We start from the raw sequence: 25,827 nt of genomic DNA on the forward strand, positions 1-25,827 counted from the left end.
ATGGGAAGGGACGTGGGAGGGGGGTTCAGGATGGGGAACACGTGTACACTCGTGGTGGATTCATGTTGATGTATGGCAAAACCAACACAATATTGTAAAGTAATTAGCCTCCAATTAAAATAAATAAATTTATATTAAAAAAAGAAAATACAAATGAAAGCAATGAGATGCCACTACATATCTATCAGAATGACCAAAATCTAGGACACTGACACCACCAAATGCTGGTAAGGATGTAGAGCAACAAGAACTCTCACTCATTGTTTTTGGGAATGCAAAATAGTACAGCCACTTTGGAAGAAAGCTTGGCAATTTCTTCCAAATCTAAACATACAATTTAGCATGCTCCTTAGTGTTTAACCAAATGAGTCAAGAACATACATCAACACAAAAATTTATACACATCTATTTATAGCAGCTATATTCATAATTTGCCAAAATGTAGAAGCAACCAAGATTCCTTCAGGGAGTGAGTTAATAAATAAACTGTGGTACATCTAGACAAAGAAATATTATTCAGTGATGAAAAAAAATCTTTCAAGTCATGAAAATACATGGAGGAAATTTATTTATTTATTTTAATATAAATTTATTTATTTTAATTGGAGGCTAATTACTTTACAATATTGTAGTGGTTTTGCCATACGTCGACATGAATCCACCACGGGTGTACACGTGTTCCCCATCCTGAACCCCCTCTCCCACCTCCCTCCCCATAGCATCCCTCTAGGTCATCCCAGTGCACCAGCCCCGAGTACCCTGTATCATGCATCGAACCTGGACTGGTGATTCATTTCACATATGATAATATACATGTTTCAATGCCATTCTCCCAAACCATATCAGCCTCGCCCTCTCCTACACAGTCCAAAAGACTGTTCTATACATCTGTGTCTCTTTTCTGTCTCTCATACAAGGCTATCATTACCATCTTTCTAAATTCCATATATATGCATTATTATACTGTATTGGTGTTTTTCTTACTGGCTTACTTCACTCTGTATAATAGGTTCCAGTTTCATCCACCTCATTAGGACTGATTCAAATGTATTCTTTTTAATGGCTGAGTAATACTCCATTGTGTATATGTACCACAGCTTTCTTATCCATTCATCTGCTGATGGACATCTAGGTTGCTTCCATGTCCTGGCTATTATAAACAGTTCTGTGATGAACATTGGGGTACACATGTCTCTTTCAATTCTGGTTTCCTCGGTGTGTATGCCCAGCAGTGGGATTGCTGGGTCATATGGCAGTTCTATTTCCAGTTTTTAAAGGAATCTCCACACTGTTCTCCATAGTGGCTGTACTAGTTTGCATTCCCACCAACAGTGTAAGAGGGTTCCCTTTTCTCCACTTTCTCTCCAGCATTTATTGCTTGTAGACTTTTGGATAGCAGCCATTCTGACTGGCATAAAATGGTACCTCATTGTGGTTTTGATTTGCATTTCTCTGATAATGAGTGATGTTGAGCATCTTTTCATGTGTTTGTTAGCCATCTGTATGTCTTCTTTGGAGAAATGTCTGTTTAGTTCTTTGGCCCATTATTTGATTGGGTCATTTATTTTCCTGGAATTGAGCTGCAGGAGTTGCATGTATATTTTTGAGATTAATTCTTTGTCAGCTGCTTCGTTTGCTATTATTTTTTCCCATTCTGAAGGTTTTTTTTTTTTTTTCCACCTTGCTTATAATTTTCTTTGTTGTGCAAAAGCTTTTAAGTTTAATTAGGTCCCATTTATTTATTTTTGCTTTTATTTCCAATATTCTGGGAGGTGGTTCATAGAGGATCCTGCTGTGATTTATGTCAGAGAGTGTTTTGCCTATGTGTTCCTCTAGGAGTTTTATAGTTTCTGGTCTTGCATTTAGATCTTTAATCCATTTTGAGTTAATTTTTGTGTATGGTGTTAGAAAGTGTTCTAGTTTCATTCTTTTACAAGTGGTTGACCAGTTTTCCCAGCACCACTTGTTAAAGACATTGTCTTTTCTCCATTGTATATTCTTGCCTCCTTTGTCAAAGATAAGGTGTCCATAGGTACATCAATTTATCTCTGGGCTTTCTATTTTGTTCCATTGATCTATATTTCTTTGAATCAGTACTATACTGTCTTGATGACTGTGGATTTGTAGTAGAGCCTGAAGTCAAGCAGGTTGTTTCCTCCAGTTCCATTCTTCTTTCTCAAGATTGCTTTGGATATTTGAGGTTTTTTTGTATCTCCATACAAATTGTGAAATTAATTGTTCTAGTTCTGTGAAAAATACCATTGGTAGCTTGGTAGGGATTGCATTGAATCTATAGATTGCTTTGGGTAGTATACTCATTTTCACTATATTGATTCTTCCGATCCATGAACATGGTATATTTCTCCATCTACTTGTGTCCTCTTTGATTTCTTTCACCTGTGTTTTATAGTTTTCTATATATAGGTCTTTTGTTTCTTTAGGTAGATATATTCCTAAGTATTTTATTCTTTTCATTGCAATGGTAAATGGAATTGTTTCCTTAATTTATCTTTCTGTTTTCTCATTGTTGGTGTATAGGAATGCAAGGGATTTCTGTGTGTTGATTTTATATGCTGCGAATTTACTATATTCATTGATTAGCTCTAGTAATTTTCTGGTGGAGTCTTTAGGGTTTTCTATGTAGAGGATCATGTCATCTGCAAACAATGAAAGTTTTACTTCTTCTTTGCCAATCTGGATTCCTTTTATTTCTTTTTCTGCTCTGATTGCTGTGGCCAAAACTGCCAAAACTATGTTGAATAGTAATGGTGAGAGTGGCCACCTTTGTCTTATTCCTGACTTTAGGGGAAATGCTTTCAATTTTTCACCATTGAGGATAATGTTTGCTGTGGGTTTATCATATATAGCTTGTATTGTGTTGAGGAATGTTCCTTCTATTCCTGATTTCTTGAGGGTTTTTTTTTTTTTTTTTAATCATAAATGGATGTTGAATTTTGTCGAAGGCTTTCTCTTCATCTATTGAGATAATCATATGGTTTTTATTTTTCAATTTGTTAATGTGGCATATTATGTTGATTGATTTGTGGATATTGAAGAATCCTCGCATCCCTGGGATAAAGCCCACTTGGTCATGATGTATGATCTTTTTAATATGTTGTTGGATTCTGTTTGCTAGAATTTTGTTAAGGATTTTTGAATCTATGTTCATCAGTGATATTGGCCTGTAGTTTTCTTTTTTGTGGCATCTTTGTCAGGTTTTGGTATAGGGGAAATTTAAATGTATGAAAGTAAAAGAAGCCAATCTGAAGAGACTATTTACTATATGATTCCAATTATATAACATTCTGGAAAAGGCAACACTATGAAGACAGTAAAAAGATTAGTGTTTGCCAGAGGTTTGGAGGGGAATAGGGATGAATAGGCAGAGCATGAGTTTTTACAGCAGTGAAAATATTCTATATGATATCATAATGATGAATATATGTCATTAACATAAAAAGCTATATCCAATGTAATTTAAACTTTCTTTGGCTGTGCAAAAGATACTTTAAAGCCCAATCATCATCAGTTTTCATTGTATTTTAGATATTTTCAGAAGGGCCAGATAATGGTGAGTTGTAGTTGATAAAATATGAGTAAGATAATTTACCAAATTTAACTAATTTTTCGTTTTTGTTCAATATATTTGAACTATTTTTTTTTTAATCTGGCCAGATTAAAAATACATATATCATAAATGAGATCACCCACTCACACTTCTTGCTTCTCTGCCCCTTTTGCTCTTCTCTTTTTTCTATAACAGATTTATTGAGGTATGATTTACATATGGTAATAGTCACTCTTTATATGCTCAATTCTATGAATTTTGACAAAAGAATACCACCACTTACAGTCAAGATATATAACATTTCATCACTCCATTTCATTACCCCAAAAAGTTCCCCCATACTCCTCTATAATGAGTCATTTCCCCTCACCCTTCCTCCTGGCATTCACTGATCTGTTTGACTACACAGTTTTGCCTTTTTTGGAATTACATATAAATGGAATCATTTGTGTCTGGCTTCTTTTCACTTAGCATAATGCCTTTGATAATTGTTCTAGTCATTTCATGTATCAGTAGTTTATTACTGTTTATTGCAGAGTTGTATTCCACTATATTAATGTATATTCACTTATTTATCCATTCATCAGTTGAAATACATTTTGAGTTATTGACACATTTTGGCAGTTATGAAAAATCTTCAAAAACATCTAGGTACAGGTTTTTTTATGAATATAATTTTTTTTATCTTGGCTAAGTACCCAAGAGACTGATTTCAGGATAATAGGGTAATTGTATGTTTAACTTTTAAGAAGCTGCCAAACTGTTTTCCAAAGCAGGTATACCATTTTTACATTCCCATCAGCATTGTATGAGATTTCCAGTTCCTCTACATCCTCACCAGTACTAGGTATTATCTTTTTTTTTTTTTTTTTTTTAAAAAGCTTTTTTAGTGGTTATACAGGGGTATTGGTTTTAACATGCATTTCTTGAATGATTAATAATATTGAGCATCTTTTCATGTACTCAATTGCTATTCATGTCATGCATTTGTGTGTGTGTAAAATGTCTGTTCAAATCTTTTGCCCATATTTTAAACTGGATTGTTTGCTGTCTTCTTACTGAGTTATGAGTGTCAACTCACACTTGTACTCTGGATACCAGACTTTTATAAGACAAGTGTGTCATAAATATTTTTCTCAGTCTGTGGCTTGCCCTTTCATGTTCATAACAGTATTTTTCAAAGAGCAGAAGTTTTACATCTTGATGAAGTCTAGTGTTGATTTTTTAATGGATCATACTTTTGGTAATTATGAAATCTTTGCCTAACTAAAGGCTAGAAAGATTTTCCCCTATACTCGCTTCTAAAAATGTTGTTTTACTTGATCCATTTGTATTAATTTTTATATATGGTGTGATTATTGATATCTACAAAGCTCTCATACATATGATCACATTTGATAATCATTACATTAAAAAAACTTTAAAGAAGGCATGTGGAGAATTTCAATCCCCATTTTATAAATGAGAAGACTGAGGATTAGAGGAGTGCTGTGTGACTTGCTCAAGGTCCCATAGCTGATAAGAGGTGAAACTGAAAGGTGTAAGGTAAAACTTTGATGAGAGTTCAGGTCTCCTGCTGTCTCAGTCCAGTGCTTTTGGAGCCAGCCACTAAGACTTAAGATGGCACCCCTAGCAAAATAAAGATTCCCAGTGGAGATCTGAACAACCTATTAGGTACTGAGGTAAGAGACACAGACAGTAGACTTGTCTAACCTCAGATTGTACTCCTCTGGCCCTTCTGGGGCTTCACAATCCAAGAGAGCCAGAAGCTGGCCTGGCTCGCTGTTCGGGTGACACTCAGTGAATACTCTTTGATGATGATGAAGACTTGGAACATACTCAGAGGAGAGCTCTCAAAGGAATTACAGAATTAGGAATTAAAGCTAAGAAGAAAAGTTAGGGAAACTAAGATTATTTAGCCTAGAAAAGAGAGGCTCACAATGAAACTTGGTAACAGCCTTCAAACAAAAAAAGCTTGGGCTTTCTTTCTGATGGCTGAGCAAGAATCTAAGTAAAAGGGCAAATCTCTTCCTCCCTGTTGAGGATTGTTACAAGCACTTAAGAGCCTTTATAAACAGAGTAAACTCTTCTTTTCTTTTTTTTTTTTTTTTACTTTTTAGATATAAATTTATTTATTTTAATTGGAGGCTAATTACAATATTGTATTGGTTTTGCCATACATTGACATGATTCCGCCACGGGTGTACATGTGTTCCCCATCCTGAACCTCCCTCCCACCTCCCTCCCCATACCATCCCTCTGGGTCATCCCAGGGATTTGCCAAACATGGGCTCTGATGAAGAATTTCAGCAGGAGGGTTATATGACTCTCTTGTACAGTGTCCTTATAAATCTTTGTGTGACTCCTGAACCTGCCCTGTGTCAATTCCAGGAGGCCTTTGTCTGTGGCCTTCCTTACTCCTTAGTCTTAGCATTTTCATAGGACTGTTCCAGTGACCAAGACAAATCTTACCTAAGCTTCTAAAGGCTTAATTAACTTTCATGTTCCTTGGCACTGAAACCAAGTAGCCTAGTGCCTAAGGCTATAAATCTGGCTTAGTATCCCTGGAAGGAAGCCTGAAATGCTGGCTAGTCCAAATCTGACACCAGTGGTTGAATCCCCTGTTTTATATCTAGCCTCTTACACACTTCCAATGATGGGAGCTTCATTAATCCTAATTAGAGATATAATACAATGAACATTGGAGTAGAAATAAGGAGAGTTAGGTCTGAGGCCCAGCTCTGCCACTTAACTTGCTATGTGATATTTGGCAAGTCCCTTCACATTTCTAGACTTGTTTCTTTATCAATAAAATGGTAGTAGAGGAATCTCTTTGTCTTAGTTTGTGTTTATTTAACTGCTATAACAAATAGCCCTCGAAAATTCAGTAGCTTAAAGGAAAAGAAGTTTAATTCTTAGGTAACGTTCAGGGCAAGGGTTCCAGACTGGAGAGAAAGGAGGAACTCTACTCCATTCAGGGTCCCAGACAGAACTGATGGCAGTTCTTCCAGTCTTAATACATGGCATCCAAGGTCACTGCCATTATGGCCCCCAAGAAAACAGAAACATCATGGGAGTCTTTTTATGGTCCAAACCCAGAAGTGGTATGTGTCCTTTTTACCCACATTCTATTGGTCAGAATTCTGTAACATGGTCATACCAAATAGCCACAGGAAACAGGCTAAGAAATGTAGTGCAGCTGTGTGGTAGCTAGCTAGACATCTCTACCACAGACTTGATCTTTAAAGGCCTCTTGCCCCAGCTTTGAAGTTCTGGGTATGCTTATGAACTAGACCCCTGGTTCTCACATTGCCTTGTTACAGGAACTTTGAAAATTGCCTAACCTCTCTGGCCATTAGGGACTAACAGGCTGGCAGTGCAGGCCAACACAATGCCCCCTGTGAAAGGTCAGAGAAGAACTGACATACCAGATGCACCACCAGGTACCACATTAAACTAAGATGTCTTTGTGCTTCTTTTCTCTGCAGCATGGGTAGGAGCCCTGTCAATGGGAATGATCTTCTTCTGTTCTCCCATTGTGAGTATATTCACTGATCGTTTGGGCTGCCGAATCACAGCAACTGCAGGGGCTGCTGTTGCTTTCATTGGCCTCCATACCAGCTCCTTCACCAGGTAAGTCTAGGAATTGCTGGCCATTTGCCCTTGGCTTTTTTCTGGGTCTCAAATGGAGACACTCTTTTCATTACAGAATCCCCTGTGGCCTTTTCCATGTAGGGTCTTCAAATACCTTGCTCCCAGTAATTATTGTTCAATGGGATTTATCTAAGTAGAGTCCCCAAGGACATATTGGTAGGGAATATACCCAAAGAGGACTCAAGATTTCCAAAGTGGTAAGAGAAGCTTAAGCTTGGGCATTCATACAACTGAGCCCAGGTTCAATTTTGGCCACTGAATGGCAATGGAACAATTGATGAGTATCATTTCCCTCTCTGGGCCTCAATTTTTATATCTACAACATGAAATTAGATCAGGTCTTTTCAGGTGTGTCTTCCACTCTGCCATTCTATTTCCCTTCAATATGCCACACATCTCATGACCTCAACTGCCCTCCTAGGGATGAAAATCTAGAGTAAGACCATGTGAACACCTACCATTAGAGGATTCTTGGGTAATCTTATGCTGAAAAAGAGGTCAGCTGAGCCCAGGGCTGTTTGGCATTTCTGATCCTTTTCCATTTCTGCATGGCAATGAAAAGACCCTGACACTGGGAAAGATGGAAAGCAAAAAGAAAAGAGGGTGGCAGTGGGTTCTTGAGATGGTTAGATAGCATCACCAACTCAATGGACATGAGTTTGAGCAAACTCCAAGAGATAGTGAAGGACAGGGAAGCCTGGTTTGCTGCAGTCCATGGGGTAGCAAAGAGTTGGACATGACTTAGCGACTAAACAACAACAAATGTTAGGACAGTTTGGGACAGATAAAGATTCACATCTTGGGCATGAGAAAGGATATTCAGCAGCATCCCTCACTGAGATACAGACCCAACACCCAGCTATCCAACTAGACCTAAACTTGGTAAACTCAAATTCTGGTCCCATAGATCCCACTGGCAGAATTCGGTCAGTGTCTGGCAAGCAGTAGGTTACAAGTTCATATTCTCCTTATCTCTGCTGCTCTCCAGAAGCATATCTGTAGGAGAGGGGAGAAGGCAAAACACTCCACCACAGCTTGAGGAATATGGCTTTCCAAAAGAACTCCAATAATTTTCTGCCAAAGACACTTTGGAAGTTATGGTACCACCTACTTCCAATCTCCGGGTGTAGGAGAATGCTGACCTGGAGACATGGCTAACTTGTCAGAGACCTGTTTTCTGAGCTTGGCTTCCCAGAGGACCATAGTTATGCACTCTAGGCCTAAGGATCCACTCACAGCAGAGAATGATAATCGTGTTCTGCCACAACTGGGCCCTGTGAGATTGAGCCCACTTTATGACTTGAGCATTTCTGGCTGCCCAGTCTACCCTCCAGCAGAGCTTGGGTCTGGCCTGCAATAGTTTCTTGGCTTGGTTCTATCCAATTGGAACAGAGGCAGGGAAAACCACATCCTGTCTGTAATCTGCTCAGCCCTCCCAGGGCTGCAGCTCCAAATCTTTTCAGGACCCCTCTGGTGGCCGGCCTCATTTGCCCTCAGCAGGCTGGTGCCTGCTTCTTGTGGGAAGGAGTTAGGCCTCAGAAGCAGCTCCAGCCTCAGTGCTACTCAGCAGCGGCCTGTTTTTAAGGCCAAGCAGAGCAAAGTGTAAACAAATTAGCAACATACGGATCCCATTTTCTTTCCAATCCACATGAGCTCAGTTACAGGAGGGGAAAGAGCTCATATGTGCTTTCTCCTGGCATTCTTCTTTAGGCACACTGTTCCCCAGCCCTTAAGCTCCTCCCCCACTCCCTTTGCCCTTTCTGTAAGAACATCTTTAGAGCCAAGAAACTTTCTGGATGGCCTCACATCCAGTGGAATATGGTTCTGTTTATGGCTAGAATTCCAAGTCATCTCTCCTGTTGTGTCTAAATCAGGGCTCTGAGTTCCTTTGGATGGTGTGAGATGGGGCGAAGTTTGAGCAGGGCTTTAGCAAGCCTACTCAGGGGCCTCCTGCCTCAGGGCACAGGTAGAAATAGATCCACTACACAGCTCCCTGAATAGAATCCCATGCTTTACTCCCACTGGCCCCCTCCCTGAATGTCTCCTTCAGACCTTCATAATGCATTTCCCTTAGCAAGGCCCCTAGCTTGGGTCAATCCCAAAGGGTACCTCTATTCTAATGGAAGGAAGCCCCAAGGAATTTGACAGAAGAGGAGCAATTGGCTTAGCTATGTGTTCTAAGCAGAGGCAACCCTTTTGAAACCAAAGCCCTTGCTCATACCCAATGAATGCAAATAGATGGAAAGCAATGATGACGGTGATTGTCTTAGAGTCATGAGAGCTAGCACCACTTCATCTCTGTGCCATAGGTCCAGTCCTTTAGTATGAGGACTAGTCTATTCATGAAGAGGAACTGCCTGACCATGGGAAGCACTATGTTATTAAGTGGCCAGATAAAAGTATTGCAAAATATGTGGAAGTATCAAAAAGAAAACACATTTTTTTACTAGTTTATGCCAGTGTCATCTGATGGCAGATGGCCAGCCAAGCTGACCTTCCCATAGCCTTTTCCATTCTGATACTTTGCCTTCTGTTATAGAAGCTTATGGCCAAAGCAGAGCCTAAGAGTTTTAGCCAGAACTTGTCCTACTTGGACAGGCCAATAACTTTTTTGAGGTCCCATTTCCCACCAAGTAGCCAAGCTACTCTGGGAAACTAGTCCATATAATGTCCAGGAACAGGAGCCAGGCTTCAGAAGTTAAAGGAACTCCTTATCTTAGGATCCCTATGGAGATTATTTAGGGCCTGGAGTAAAGGGTTTTGGGATATCCAGACCATGGGCATGGTTGGGGAAGGAGTATCTCTGAGGATACCACCAACCACTCTCTGAAATATTAAGGGCCCTGAGCATGGAGAAAGACACTGAAAAGTACCATGGAGGGTCTCAAACATCCAGAATCTTGGCTTCTTGCAGAATTTTCTTGTTACTTGGGATAAAGCTTTAGTTACCACCCTACCTATGTTGTCTAGATGAGCAGTGAAACTGTTCTCTCTAAGCCACTAATTTACTCTTGTAGCCCCTCATCTAGACTTTGCATAGGATAGTTGTGGCTTTCTTTTGAATAGTGCTGATGGGGCCCTATAATTCAAACTAGAGTCACACAGGCCCAGAGACAAGTCCAAGCTTTGCTCATCCCCAGTTATGCTGTGCTGTGCTTAGTCTCTCAGTCATGTCCAACTCTTTGTAACCCCATGAACTGTAGTCCACCAGGCCCCTCTGTCCATGGGGATTCTCCACACAAGAATACTGAAGTGGGTTGCCATGCCCTCCTCCAGGGGATCTTCCCAACCCAAGGATCAAACCCAGGTCTCCCTCATTGTAAGCAGATTCTTTACCATCTGAGCCACCAGAGAAGCCCAAGAATACTGGAGTGGGTAGCCTATCCCTTCTCCAGGGGATCTTCCCAACCCAGGAATCAAACCAGGGTTTCCTGCATTGCAGGTGGATTCTTTACCAGCTGAGCTACCAGGGAAGCACCCAGTATGCTACCTTGGGTAAATTACTTCTCTGAAACTCTGTCTCCCTATCTATAAAATGGGGATCAGAAGGTTCTATTTCTTGTCTATTCTGAGGGTCAGCAGTAACTGGGGCTGTGGGTTAAGGGTGGGGGATATAGATCTTGGTTGGTGGGGGGGGGGGGGGGAGAAGCCGAGAAGGGCAGGTAAATTTCTGGTCAGGCCTCTGAGAATAGCTCTTGGTGTCTCTCCCACAGCTCACTAAGCCTGCGTTACTTCACCTATGGGATTCTCTTTGGTTGTGGCTGTTCCTTCGCCTTTCAGCCATCTCTCGTCATCCTGGGCCATTACTTCCAACGCCGTCTGGGTCTGGCCAATGGTGTGGTGTCTGCTGGGAGTAGCATCTTCTCCATATCCTTCCCCCTCCTCATCAAAACACTGGGGGCTAAGATCAAGCTCGCTCAAACCTTCCAGGTGCTGAGTACCTTTATGTTTATTCTTACGCTGCTTTCACTCACCTACCGACCCCTCCTGCCGAGCTCGCAAGACACCCCAAGCAAGAGAGGTGTCCACACCCTGTGCCAACGCTTTCTGGCTCAGCTCAGGAAGTACTTCAACATGCGAGTGTTCCGCCAACGTACCTACCGCATCTGGGCCTTCGGGATCGCTGCTGCTGCCCTTGGCTACTTCGTTCCCTATGTACACCTGGTGAGAAATACCAGGGTGGGTCTACCCTACCTGACCCCAAAAAGCTGCCTGTAATCTGCCTGAAGTTCAGAGGGTAGAAGCAGAGGACATTGAAAGGGCAGAGCTAGGGTCTTTGAAAAAAGACAAAAGAGGTATTTGGAGAGTAGGAAACAGCACAGGCTGAGAGAAGACCTCAGTGGGAAATGGAGGACGTTCCTTAGGGAAAGGCCTATGCCTATGGTTTCCCCTACTGATAAATCTAGATGGATGCTCAAGAGAAGATAAGCATCACTGAAATACAGGAGACTGCCCCTAGATGAACCAACAATAGGGTTTTCTAAGAGAGTGTCTTAAGGAATGCTGGTGTTTGTAGTCAAGTAATTTTGTTTAGGAAATAATGTATACTAGATCTGTCTACCTTCATAATGTGTAACAATCTTATAAAGGTACCAAAAGATCCCAAAATACAGTAAAAAACTCTATTAAGCTTTGTTTAACCAGCATCTACCCAACTTACATGATCATAGAAATGTTGGTTGTTTCCAGCTGCTATCTTCCACAGACATTGTGTTTCTTAAAACATAGTTTTGGAGTGTTACCTGGAAGCTGATGGATCCTTCTCCCTTGGTGACCTGTTGTTACCCTAGGCTGTCAGTTCTGGGTCAGGGAATGGGGAGACAATAAAGGAACTCCTAGATTTTTTTCAGTTGTTAAAGCTGTATTCTGTCCTGCCAAGGCTTGGAAGAGGCTTAGAGATACGCACTGTCCACTGAGCTGTTGCTCAGAAGCCCAAAATCCAGAGAGCCAAGGGATATGCAGCCTTTTAAGCTGTTGGAAACAACCAGAGAGCTGGTTCTGGAGCTAAGGCTACAGGGGAGGGGGCTGCAGGAGAAATCACTCTTGTTATGTTCCAGGGAAGTAAGCAGTAGAGGATTCTGGGTATGCCAACAATTAACCAGTCAGATCTTCTTCTTCCTCTTATCCTGGGGGCCTGGTGTTATGCTTTTCAGATGAAGTATGTGGAAGAGGAATTCTTGGAAATCAAGCAGACCTGGGTGCTCTTGGTGTGTATTGGGGCTACCTCAGGCCTTGGGCGCCTTGTGTCAGGCCGTGTCAGTGACTCCATTCCTGGACTTAAGAAGATCTACTTGCAGGTGAGTGTGACCACCCTGTCTACTGTGGACAGAACAGCCTTCCACATGATGCTAGGTTATCTCCAGCCTTTGGGATATAATGGTAGGGTATATCTGACACAGCTTGCTATGTAACATGGGAAATCAATTAAAGTCTCAAAGCCTCAGTTTCCCTAGGTTTCAAGTGAAGGTCATCATCCCTGTTCTGCTCCTTCCTCAAGATGGAATAAGGATCTAGTGAGAGCAGCCACTGTAAATGGAAACTCTAAGAACACTTTCAAAGAAAATATTTATTTATAGAAGTTCTACCATCTGAGAGAGGGAAACTGAAGCCAGGAATTAGATGTTGCCTGCCTTGAGGACTGAACTCATTGGCACCTTACTCTTTCTTGGAGGGTCTTAGGCATCTGTAGTACTCTGTGGCCCAATGTCTCTCTCTTCTAGGCCCAAGTGCATCATTTCTTATACCTCCAGAACTACTTGGCATCAAACACTGGCTCTCAAATGCCATCCTCTTGATGGACACAAAAAAAGTGCCAGAAAAGGCCAGACCTCACTTGCCCTCTCCAGGTCTCACTTTCCTCTTCTGTACAATGAGAATAATTCTTTCCTTCCTATCTCACCTCACAGGTGAGGATCAAAAGAAATAAAGATGTGACCAGGCTTTGAGAAGTAAAAAATGTTTTAACTATGCAAACTCATATTCTTTCTCAAAGTGACACAGGTAGCCTCATATTGTGGGCAGTATCCATGCTTGAGAGGCCACTTTCTGTGTGAACTAGGCTCTGGTCTGGCTTGAATACAGACTACTGCTCAAGCTGTCTTTATCTACTGGATAACAATATTGTCTTTCTGACCTGGCCCATGCTTCTTGCTACAGCAGAGGTAGCAAGTGTACCAGAAGGTACTCAAGTGTGGAACCCTATGGAGGAGTAACAGCAGCCCCAGATAACATATGGGTCATAAGGAATCCATTAGGAAGGTGGTTGAATTATGACTCTACTGGAGATGTCCTGAAAGCACTTCTAAGAGGCCCTGACTACACACAGCAGGGATTTCTCTGTCTTCTGATAGCCCCAACTCTTTTCCTAAATACCCTCATATATCTTGGATGAGGATATGAATAAGGTTTCCTATTGTTTTTAACTTTGTGTTAGATTTGCAAGAGCTGGTGAATCTGCTTTGTCAGAGCTTAGGGGCGCCATTATGGTCCATCCAATCCAACCTCTCATTACAGTGATGGAGAAACCAAGGAAAAGACTCAGATAGTCATGGCAGAGCTGAATTCCTATGTAGCATTCTTTTCATATTCTGCTTTACCCTAAGTGATGGATGGCAGAACCAAGTCCCAGACATGATAAGTGACTTGACCAAGGTCAAACCAAAAGCCTGTGATTGAGATAAACCAATTATGAAAATTTAATTTCCTGTGCCAATATCAGCAAGACCTTACCTGGGTGGCTTTTTGTATAGGACTATGTGTGGCTTTCCCAGCTTCTTCCACATGTCCCCATTGTGGCCAAAGGGTGCTGGAAATCAGGGTAAGTTAGCATTGCTTCTGCTGCTAAGTCGCTTCAGTCGTGTCCGACTCTGTGCGACCCCATAGATGGCAGCCCACCAGGCTCCCCCGTCCCTGGGATTCTCCAGGCAAGAACACTGGAGTGGGTTGCCATTGCCTTCTCCGAGTTAGCATTGGGCCAGGGCTTTATCTTGAGGAGTGGAAGTAGCCTTTGCCTACCCATATAGTTAATTTCTCAACATATTCCCTAGGAGAGAGGTAGAGCCCAAGCAGCTCTTGTTTTCTATTGTTCCAAGGGAGGAAGAGGCAATAACCAGTCAGAAACAGTACTAGGCTTATGGCTCAGTGCTTCTGCTGTCCATTTCCCCTACCTATCCAACATTCTCTCCCTTTTCTCACTCTTAGTTGACCCAGTTTTGCCACTTAAAAAAATAATCTTGGAGCTTTAAAGCTGAAACATATCTTCATCAACTCATAGTCCCAAATTCCTCATTTTATAAACTGAGGAACTGAGGCCCAGAGAGGGAAAGTGATTTGTTCAAACACGTTGTGCTGGTAAGTGTCTTAGGCTGAGGGCATGAAACAATGAATGAACTTCTTCCTCTTGAGCTGCTCACAAGAATTTACCTCCCTTTCTCCCTGGGTCAGAGCAGGAGTACAGGTCTGGGAGAGGAAAGTAGTGTACATAGCTTCAGGTTCAGAAAAGTCATCCACTAGACCTTCTGGCTCCTACTACTGACAGAGAGGCACATGTGTCTGGTGTAAAGCCCCTGGACAGTCTGTTGGAAAGCAAATAGTGACAACTTGCTGGACAACCTCACTTTGGGTCAAATCTTGAAACCTGTTTCTTTGTTCCAAGAGGGATTTTTAATTTCCAAACCTTGGCAAAGCCTCATGGAGGATATTAAGAGGCAGCTAGATACAATAGATAGTAATTGCCACCAGTTAACTTATATGCAGAGTACATCATGAGAAACGCTGGGCTGGAAGAAGCACAAGCTGGAATCAAGATTGCCGGGAGAAATATCAATAACCTCAGATATGCAGATGACACCACCCTCATGGCAGAAAGTGAAGAACTAAAGAGCCTCTTGATGAAAGTGAAAGAAGAGTGACAAAGTTGGCTTAAAGCTCAACATTCAGAAAACTAAGATCATAGCATCTGGTCCCATCACTTCATGGCAAATAGATGGGGAAACAGTGGAAACAGTGTCAGAATTTATTTTGGGGGGCTCCAAAATCACTGCAGATGATGATTGCAGCCATGAAATTAAAAGATGCTTACTCCTTGGAAAGAAAGTTATGACCAACCTAGATAGCATATTCAAAAGCAGAGACATTATTTTGCCAACAAAGGTCCATCTAGTCAAGGCTATGGTTTTTCCAGTGGTCATGTATGGATGTGAGAGTTGGACTGTGAAGAAAGCTGAGCACTGAAGAATTGATGCTTTTGAACTGTGGTGTTGGAGAAGACTCTTGAGAGTCCCTTGGACTGCAAGGAGATCCAACCAGTCCATTCTGAAGGAGATCAGCCCTGGGTGTTCTTTGGAAGGAATGATGCTAAAGCTGAAACTCCAGTACTTTGGCCACCTCATGTGAAGAGTGGACTCATTGGAAAAGACTCTGATGCTGGGAGGGATTGGGGGCAGGAGGAAAAGGGGACGACAGGATGAAATGGCTGGATGGCATCACCGACTCGATGGACGTGAGTTTGAGTGAACTCCGGGAGTTGGTGATGGACAGGGAGGCCTCAGTTCAGTTCAGTTCAGTTGCTCAGTCGTGTCCAACTCTTTGTGACCCCATGAATCACAGCACGCCAGGCCTAACTTTACACCTAAAACAACTAGAAAAAGAACAAAAAAACCCAAGTTAGTACAAGTAAAGAAATCAAAGATTAAAGCAGAAATAAACAAAAAAGAAATGAAGGAAACAATAGTAAAGATTAATAAAACTAAAAGCTGGTTCTTTGAGAAGATATACAAAATTGACAAACGACTAGCCAGACTCATCAAGATAAAGGGAAATGAATCAAACCAACAAAATTAGAAATGAAAAAGAAATTGCAACAGACATCACAGAAACACAAAGGATCATACAAGAGTTTTATGAACTATTTGCCCATAAAATGGACAACCTGGAAGAAATGGACAGATTCTTAGAAAAATTCAACCTTCCAAGACTGACCAGGAAGAAACAGAAATTATGAGGAAGCCACTCACAAGCACTGAAATCAAAACTGTGATCAAAACTCTCCCCAAAAACAAAAGACCAGGGCCAGATGGCATCACAGGTGAATTCTATCCAATATTTAGAGAAGAGCTAATGCCTATTCTTTCCAAATTCTTCTGAAAAATTACAGAGGAAGGAATACTTCCAAACTCATTCTATGAGGCCACCATCACCCTGATACCAAAACCAGATAAAGACATCACACACACAAAAAAGAAAATTACTGGCCAGTATCATTGATGAACATAGATGCAAAAATCCTCAACAAAATTCTAGCAAACAGAATCCAACAACACATTAAAAAGATCATACACCATGATCAAGTCAGTTTTATCCCACGGATGCAAGGATTCATCTATATATGAAAATCAATCAATGCAATATGCCATATTAACAAATTGAAAGGTAAAAGCCATATGATAATCTCAATAGGTGCAGAAAAAGCTTTCAACAAAATTCAGCACCCACTTATGATTAAAATTCTTTAAAAATGGACATAGGAGAAACCTACCTCAACATTAGTTCAGTTCAGTCACTCAGTCGTGTCCAACTCTTTGTGACCCCATGGACTGCAGCACGCCAGGCTTCCCTGTCAATCACCAACTCCCAGAGCTTGCTCAAACTCATGCCCACCGAGTTGGTGAGGCCATCCAACCATCTCATCCTCTTGTGTCCCCTTCTCCTCCTGCTGTCAATCTTTCTCAGCATCGGGGTCTTTTCCAATGAGTCAGTTCTTTGCACCAGGTGGCCAAAGTATTGGAGCTTCAGCTTCAGCATCAGTCCTTCCAATTAATATTCAGGACTGATTTCCTTTAAGATTGACTGGTTTGATCTCCTTGCAGTCCAAGGGACTCTCAAGAGTCTTCTCCAACTCCACAGTTTAAAAGCATCAATTCTTCAGTGCTCAGCTTTCTTTATAGTCCAACTGTCACATCCATACATGACTACTGGAAAAACTATAGCCTTGTCTAGACAGACCTTTGTCAGCAAAGTAATGTCTCTGGTTTTTAATATGCTGTCTAGGTTGGTCATAGCTTTTCTCCCAAGGATCAAACATCTTTTAATTTCATGGCTGCAGTCACCATCTGCAGTGATTTTGGAGCCGAAAAAATAAAGTCTGTCACTGTTTTCATTGTTTCCACATCTGTTTGCCATGAAGTGATGGGACTGGATGCCATGATCTTAGTTTTTTGAATGTTGAGTTTTAAGCCAACTTTTTAACTCTTTCACTTTCATCAATAGGCTCTTTAGTTCTTCACTTTCTGCCATGAGGATGGTGTCATCTACATTTCTGAGGAGGCCATATACAACAAACCCACAGCAAACATTATTCTCAATGGTAGGAAACTGAAAGCATTCCCTATAAGATCAGGAACAACACAAGGGTGCCCAATCTCACCACTATTATTCAACATAGTTTTGGAAGTCCTAGCTATCACGCTCAGAGAAGAAAAAGAAATAAAAGGAATCTAGATTGGAAAAGAAGAGGTAAAACTCTCACTGTTCACAGATGATGTGAAACTATAGATATAAAACCCTAAATATACTATCAGAAAATTACTAGAGCTAATAAGTGAATTTAGTAAAGTCACAGGATACAAAATCAATACACAGAAATAATTTGCATTCCTATACACTAACAATGAAAAATCAGAAAGTGAAATTAAGGAATCAATCCCATTTACCACTGCAACCAAGAAGAATAAAATACCTAAGAATAAATCTACCTAAGGAGACAAATGGAGAAGGAAATGGCAACCCACTCCAGTATTCTTGCCTGGAGAATACTTTGGACAGAGGAGCCTGGCAGGCTACAGTTCATAGGATCGCAAAGAGTCAGACATGACTGAGCTACACACACACACACACACACACACACACACACACACACAAGGAGCCAAAAGAGCTGTATACAGGAAACTATATGACTGATGAAAAAAAAAATGACATAAACAGATGAAGAGATATTCCATGTTCCTGGGTTGAAAGAATCAATATTGTGAAAATAACTATATTACCAAAAGCAGTCTACAGATTCAATGTAATCCCTATCAAATTACCAATGGTATCTTTCATAGAACTAGAACAAAAAATTTCACAATTTGTAGGGAAAAGATCCCGAATAGCTAAAGTAATCTTGAGAAAGAATGGAGCTGGAGGAATCAACTGTACTGACTTCAGACTATACTACAAAGCTACCATCATTATAACAGTTTGGTACTGGCACAAAAACAGAAATATCAACCAATGGAACAAGATAGAAAGCCCAGAGATAAACCCACATACCTACGGGCACCTTATCTTTGACAAAGGAGGCAAGAATATACAATGGAGAAAAGATAGTCTCTTCAATAAGAAATGCTGGGAAAAGTGGACAGCTACATGTAAAAGAATGAAATTAGAACACTACTTAACATCACGGTGATGCCATCCAGCCATCTCATCCTCTGTCGTCCCCTTCTCCTCCTGCCCCCAATCCCTCCCAGCATCAGAGTCTTTTCCAGTGAGTCCACTCTTCGCATGAGGTGGCCAAAGTACTGGAGTTTCAGCTTTAGCATCATTCCTTCCAAAGAACACCCAGGGCTGATCTCCTTCAGAATGGACTGGTTGGATCTCCTTGCAGTCCAAGGGACTCTCAAGAGTCTTCTCCAACACCACAGTTCAAAAGCATCAATTCTTAACATCATACACAAAGATAAACTCAAAATGGATTAAAGACCTAAATGTAAGATGAGAAACTATAAAGCTCTTAGAGGAAAACACAGGCACAACGTTTTATGACATAAATCATGGCAAGATCTATGTCCCACCTCCCAGAGTAATGGAAATAAAAACAAAAATAAGCAAGTGGGACCTAATTAAACTTGAAAGCTTTTGCACAGCAAAGGAAGGGCTTCCCAGGTGGCACCAGTGGTAAAGAACTCGTCTGCCAATGCAGGAGATGTAAGAGACGTGAGTTCAATCCCTGGGTTGGGAAGGTCCCCTGGAAGAGGGCATGGCAACCCACTCCAGTATTCTTGTCTGAAGAATCCCATGGATAGAGAAGCCTGGCGGGCTATGGTCCATAGGTTGCAAAGAGTTGGACACGAGTGAAGTGACTTAGCAGCAGCAGCATGACCCAATAATCCCACTACTGGGCATATACCCTGAGGAAACCATAATTGAAAAAGACACATGTACCCCAATGTCCATTGCAACACTATTTACAATAGCTAGGCATGGAAGCAACCTAGATGTCCATCGACAGATGAATGGATAAGGAAGTTGTGGTACATATAAACAATGGATTATTACTCAGTCCCAAAAAAGGAATGCACTTGAGTTGGTTCTAATGAGGTGGATGAACCTAGAGCCTATTATAGTGAAGTCAGAAAGAGAAAAACATCATATGTTAATGCATATGTATGGAATCTAGAAAGATGGTACTGATGAATCTCTTTGCAGGGCAGCACTGGAGGTGCAGACATAGAAAACCTACTTGTAGACATGGGGAGGATGGGAAGGAGAGGGTGGAATGGATGGAGAGAGTAGCATGGAAACATATATAGTACCATATGTAAAATAGACAGCTGGGGCGGATTTACTGTATGACTCAGGAAACTCAGTTCGGGGCTGTGTGACAGTCTAAAGGGGTGAGATGGGGTGGGAGGTGGGAGAGAGTTTCAAGAGGGAGGGGACATTTGTATACCTGTGGTTGATTCCATGTAGATGTATGCCAGAAACCAACACAATATTGTAAAGCAATTATCCTTCAATTAAAATAAATACATATTTTAAATTAACTAATTATTTTTTAAAAAACCAGTTGTTTCCAGTGGCCCTTCTCTCTACTGAGAGGGAAAAACCAACCACTGGAAAGGCAGCTTTATTACTTCAGAGTCATTTTACTCAGCCCAAGGAAAGCCCAGTGGCTAAGTCAGTGTCCCCGAGGCTGGCTTCAGGCTCCCTAGACCTCCTCTGAGTGCCCTGCTTCTCCTTAGAGCCCCCTTTGTTGCCTTGGCAGGGTGCTCAGACAAATCCAGAAGCCCCCAGAGCCACACTGCCTTGAGCATCTGAGATGGTGGTGTGTCCCATGTCCTAAAACCTAAAGAACCTGGGTGAACCTCCTGGTGGTCTCCCTAATACTAAGGTGTTTTCTTTTAGAAAACTGCTTTTGGCAGTCTCCCACAAAAATGGGCACTGGATCCTTCCCCATTTCAGGAAGCTGTGCCTTCCATTCATGCCCCCATCTAATCATTATTCAAGTCATCCTCACTTCCTCCCCTTCCTCTTCCTAAATCTAACTTGGATATGAAAACACCAGCATGGTCTGGTTCCAGACCCTGATGCCTGTGGCAGACAAACACAGGATCAGAAAGCAGAAACAGCAATTCCCTTTATCTCAGAGTCTAGTCAAAAGACATCTTCTTGAGGACAGGGGCCATGTCCTTTCTTTTAAAAATCTTGACAATCAACGTTAAATAGGGGCTCTCTTTAAAACTTTGAATTCTAAGTCCTTCTAAATGACTTAGAAGGAACTTAAGTAACTATTTAGTCCACTGGGCTTTCTGTTGACATCCCCTTGTCCCATTTTTCATGGGCTTCCCTGGTGGCTCAGATGCTGAAGAATCTCCCGCCTGCAATGTGGGAGACATGGGTCCAATCCCTGGGTTTGGAAGATCCCCTGGAGAAGGGAATGGCTACCCACTCCAGTATTCTTGCCTGGAGAATTCCATGGACAGAGGAGCCTGGTGGGCTACAGTCCATGGGGGTCACAAAGAGTGGGACACAACTGAGCAACTAACACTTTGCCCCATTTTACAGACTGTATAAATAAGGCCCTGAGAAGGAGATGTGATTTACTATGTGGGCTTCATGGGCAAGCACAACATGACCTCAGGCTGTTGTTCCTTTAGGTCATCTCCTTCTTGCTCCTGGGCCTGATGTCCATGATGATTCCCCTCTGCCGGGGCTTCGGGGGCCTCATCGTTGTCTGCCTCTTCCTGGGCCTGTGCGATGGCTTCTTCATCACCATCATGGCCCCCATCGCATTTGAGCTGGTGGGCCCAATGCAGGCCTCACAGGCCATTGGCTACCTCCTGGGTATGATGGCCCTGCCAATGATTGCTGGACCCCCCATTGCAGGTGAGTTTAACATTGCAGGGAGAGCATGAGTGGGGGAGTCCTGTTTTCCTTGGGACCTAGCCCTCCTAATTGCCTCTGCTTAAAGTCCCTTTCTCCCTCTTCTCTCTTCAAGTAGTCTCATCAGAGTGCATGAAACCTCTTACCACTATTGATGAAAGAGACTAAGCACAGTATATGTGCATGGATTCATTTGAGGGGATGGGCATTTCATGGCTGTGAGTTTTTATTGTAGACAGCATGGCTGATTCCAGGAGGGTAGAGAGAATAATGGGTTTGGCCTTCTGACCATTCTATTGAACCCAAATCTTCTCTCTCTCTCTCTGTCTTCACAAGCAAGTAATTATTTTCAAGGTAGTTGAGCAGGAAGAGAAACAAAAGTGGGCCCTGGTTTTATTAATACTTAGAGACATCCCTCCTTCCCCTACCAACTTCTGAACTGAGCCTGTAGAAAACATTTAATTAAGACCACAACTCAAGGCTGGACCAATGAAGCTCACTTATAGCAGGCAACAGGCAAAGTGTTGGCTTGCCATCTTTCAGCACTCCTAATTTCTCTTTCTACTTCCAAGGAGGGCATGGTTTGTACCCTAGAGAACACAAGAAACAAAGAAAACTAATAAGAGACATCATTTCCTCTCTTTATGATTTATTGCAAATATTGATTCATGGGATAGTGTCTCTTAAGCTAGCCAACTAGGCTAACTCAACAATTATTCCTTGAATACCAGTTCAGTGCCAGGTGTTGTGAGGGCACTGGTTGTACTGCATTACAGTGACAAAGGCTCCTACTCAGGCCATTGTACAATGGCCACACTGTCCACTGGGGGAGGCGAGCCTTTACCTAACTCCTGATTCCAAATGTGGATCCCAGAACCCATATCTCTTTCCACTTGCTTACCTCCTAAGCAGCCCCAGGACCTACCTGCCTTTCATTAGTACTGTTTCTGGGCTCAACCTCCCTATGAGGTATCCCACATTAGCTTCTGGAGGTGAGCAGAGAAGACTCCATGTACCATGCCAAACACATTCACCACACTGGCAACCTAGAAGAACCCAGAGGGGCCAACCATATCTGTAACTTGAAGGAAAGACACACCTATACCCTAACCCCAACCCTAACCCTAGCCTCCTCTTAGGGCAAATGGGCACTTCAAAGAAAGGGAAAAAGGGAACTTGGCTGAATTATTACATAAGAACACTCTAGCCTAAGTTGGGTGTGAGAAGGTGTATCACTGTGAACCAAGACAAGTCTTGGTCATCTTCTGTGTTCTTTTAAAATAGCCTCCCTCCATACCTATCTCCATACCTTGGAGTGACTAGAAGTTAACTGTAGCTTATGAAAGTAAAAAATGGAGAACTTTGAGAAGTTTCATTTGCCTCTTTCATAATAAGCATTTGCCTCAAGAGCCTACAGTCTCAGTGGCTCAGGGAGGAGCTGCTTGTCTTTGTAATAGAGGTTTTGTGTCTTCCATCAAGGAGTGTTTAAACTGAGTTGGGCTCCCAGGTCAAGGCAGTACAGGCCAAGATTCTCTGGATAGGCATTTTGATGGCTTCTAAAAGAAGCAGAGAACATCTTTGTATAGTAGAGCAAAGCTAAACTTGACTTGTCTCTGTTAACTTTTCAGGCCTCCTCCGCAACTGTTTTGGGGACTATCATGTGGCCTTCTACTTTGCCGGTGTACCCCCAATCGTTGGGGCAGTAATCCTCTTGTTCGTCCCTCTGATGCATCAAAGGATGTTCAAGAAAGAGCAAAGGGATTCCAGCAAGGATAAGATGCTGACCCCTGACCCAGACCCCAATGGAGAGCTGCTGCCGGGCTCCTCTACCCCTGAGGAACCAATCTAATGCCTTTTATTTGCCATCGTGTGCTCCTCCCCAAACCTTTCCCTTCACCTTGCCCTGCTCGGCATTTACATTTTTGCCACCAGCACACTTGTTCCCAAACCTGCACACACAGCATTTCAGCCACCTGACCATCCCCTTGGAGCCAAAGCTCCAGGTGTTCCAAACTTATTAACCAAATTCTCCCCATGAATGCCTTTAAACTTGCCAGGGTCGTCTCCTTCCAGGCTTTAGGAAAGCTTGGGATCACCCCCTGGCCTTTGGAACCTCTCCATAAACTTTGTAACTCTTGGGGGAGGAGAAGGATGGGAATTCCTGGCCCAGCTTGTTAGTCACCCACTAAAAGCAGCTGCCAAAGGTGCTACTGTATCCCCAGGAGCCTGGTGGGAAGATCTAAATCTCTGGGTGCTGAGGAATTCCTTGACATCTTTCCTTAGGAAGCATTGAGAGGTGTGGCAGAAAGGGCATAGAGGTAAAATGACACAAGGAATCTTGTTTAGCCTCAGTGTCTCTGAGGGCTGTGGCTTCCCAAGAGGTGTGGGTGACATCATTTTACAAGTGTATAGGGAGTCTCTCCATCATAAGGTTAGTTAACAGTCTGCCTCCTTCTTTCCTTCCTCCTTTTATTCCTCCACTGCCTCTTTTCCCTTCTCATTCACCTCTATTTCTTTTCATAACTGTCATAGACTAATGGGAGCTTGAAGAAAGGAGGGACCCAGACCCTGGAACAATCAACCCTCATCTTGGCCCAACCCTCCCCTAACACTAGCATCAATTCAACTCATCTCAGGCTGAGCCACATCTCACCGTTTGGCTCAAGCTCCTATAATCAACTGGAATAATAGAATATCACATAGGAAAGGGACCTTAAACACTATAAAGTTCCATTCACTGGTTTTTACAGATTTTCTGGGCTAATGCATTAACCTGCAGGTTGCCTCAGCTCCCCATCCTTATATCCACCTGTCAAAATGTGAAGAAATTCCTCTCATCTCAGGAGGCAGAGGGAGACTGATGACAGGGGGAATGGCATGGTGGGGGAGGGGCAATAATTATTGACCTGGGGAAGGACCAATTCCTCCATCGCTCATTATTCATGACAGGTCAACATTTTCACCTGGGCCAAGCCAGGAAAAGAACTGTTTGAGGGAAAATCGTATTTCCAACCTGGATCCCCCAAATGTAGAGGCAGCAGCTGCACATAGGGTTGGAAAACTTCTTTTAGGAAGAGCAAACCATCACAGCCTTTACTACCCAATGTGTCCCCCATGCTGGGCATCCTGGACCACTCAGTTAGTGGGAATTAAAGGTGCCAGGGAAGATAGACTCTGGACCATCTTCATCCTCTGAAGTAGGTGCCAGGTGCTTCCCTATGCCTAGGCTCTGGCTGGCACTCTTGCTGAAAAGAATTTCCAGCCAGGCTGTGTCCAGCTAGCACAACTCACCTTATTAGGAGCTCACCCACTTTCTTCATTCAGCCTCTTTGTGTCTCTCCCATTCTAGGTCTTTTTCTGTTGTATTCCTGTTACCCTAATCTTCTCACCAGGCACTTTGGCTGTCACTTAGAGCTAACAGTGACTTGCTATTCCGAGCCAGAGCCATCCCAGGGCCAGGAGGATTAGGTTGCCCCTGAGGAGCTCCAAAGAAGACAGTGGTCCCCACCCATGAGTTTTTCCGTTACAGACAGGCAGCTGGGGCATGGTTGGCCTCTGATGACTTCATTCAAGGCCAAACTCTGGAGCCCCCTCCATTGGTCCCAGTCCAGCTCTTATCAACTCCCCAAAGGAAAACCCATTGGTTCTTGGCTCTGTGAACATGAAGGGGCCTGCCTAATTACTACCCTGTTATCCCAAACAGCAGTAGAACAGGACAAGCTGGCCCCCAGGAGCTTTGTAACTCCCAGAAGAAGACACTGAAAATATTGGAGCAACAAAGCTCCTGATTCCATTCTTCCCTGCCCACCCCCACCAAGTCACCTGAGGGCAGTTCTGCAGGGCCTCTTTTGTTGCTCACGGTGTGGACAGCTCTTAAGAATCAGGCTGCCACCCACTTCTCTCCAGATGAAGGAAAGACATCCATGGGTCACAAATCTGCTCTATCAGGTGTCATATAACATGGCAAGGTGTCAGTTTACTTCTTCCACACATGTTCATGTGCATGTGTGTGCTTGTGCACTTTTGGGGAGAATGTTGGTTGGTGAAAGCAGCACAGTATTAATATTTAGGGTAAGATGCGGCTTCTTATGCACTACAGTTAAATCAAGGAGAATGAACAAAACTTGGGAGCTTGAGATCTGGGACATTTAAATACTCAAAAGGTTTGGAACAAAATAAACAAATCTAAAAATCCAGCTTTGGTGTGTATGTTGCCTACACTGGTGAAATAGTCCTAATCTGGTTAACAGCAGAAGTTTAACTTCAGAACTGAAATCATTTCACATCAAATTTCTGCCAGGGTCTATATTTTGTGAGAGCAGAAATTGGAGAAGGAGCTATATAGGGGTTTGAAGTTGGGTGAACTAATCCAACTAGGATTGGATTTTTAGGGAGCTCTGAAGTGAAAAAGTGTTTACTTCACAAAATGAGAACATGGTTAGTGGCTGGGTTGGAGTAGA

The 25,827-nt window shown here is 42.5% G+C and overlaps 1 protein-coding gene across 1 annotated transcript in view; it reads left to right on the forward strand.

Moving 5' to 3' along the window:
* The window catches only part of SLC16A2 (solute carrier family 16 member 2), a 132,600-nt gene extending 107,037 nt beyond the window's left edge, over window positions 1-25,563 (forward strand). The window contains exons 2-6 of the mRNA XM_027533913.1: window positions 7,057-7,201; window positions 10,936-11,386; window positions 12,376-12,519; window positions 21,142-21,370; window positions 22,996-25,563. Of these exons, the coding sequence (XP_027389714.1) occupies window positions 7,057-7,201; window positions 10,936-11,386; window positions 12,376-12,519; window positions 21,142-21,370; window positions 22,996-23,216 (1,190 nt within the window). The 3' untranslated portion in view covers window positions 23,217-25,563. The remainder of the gene's footprint in view (window positions 1-7,056; window positions 7,202-10,935; window positions 11,387-12,375; window positions 12,520-21,141; window positions 21,371-22,995) is intronic.
* The last annotated feature ends 264 nt before the right edge of the window (window positions 25,564-25,827 follow it).

The sequence above is a fragment of the Bos indicus x Bos taurus genome, chromosome X (assembly GCF_003369695.1).
Source record: "Bos indicus x Bos taurus breed Angus x Brahman F1 hybrid chromosome X, Bos_hybrid_MaternalHap_v2.0, whole genome shotgun sequence".
Classification (NCBI taxonomy): domain Eukaryota; kingdom Metazoa; phylum Chordata; class Mammalia; order Artiodactyla; family Bovidae; genus Bos; species Bos indicus x Bos taurus.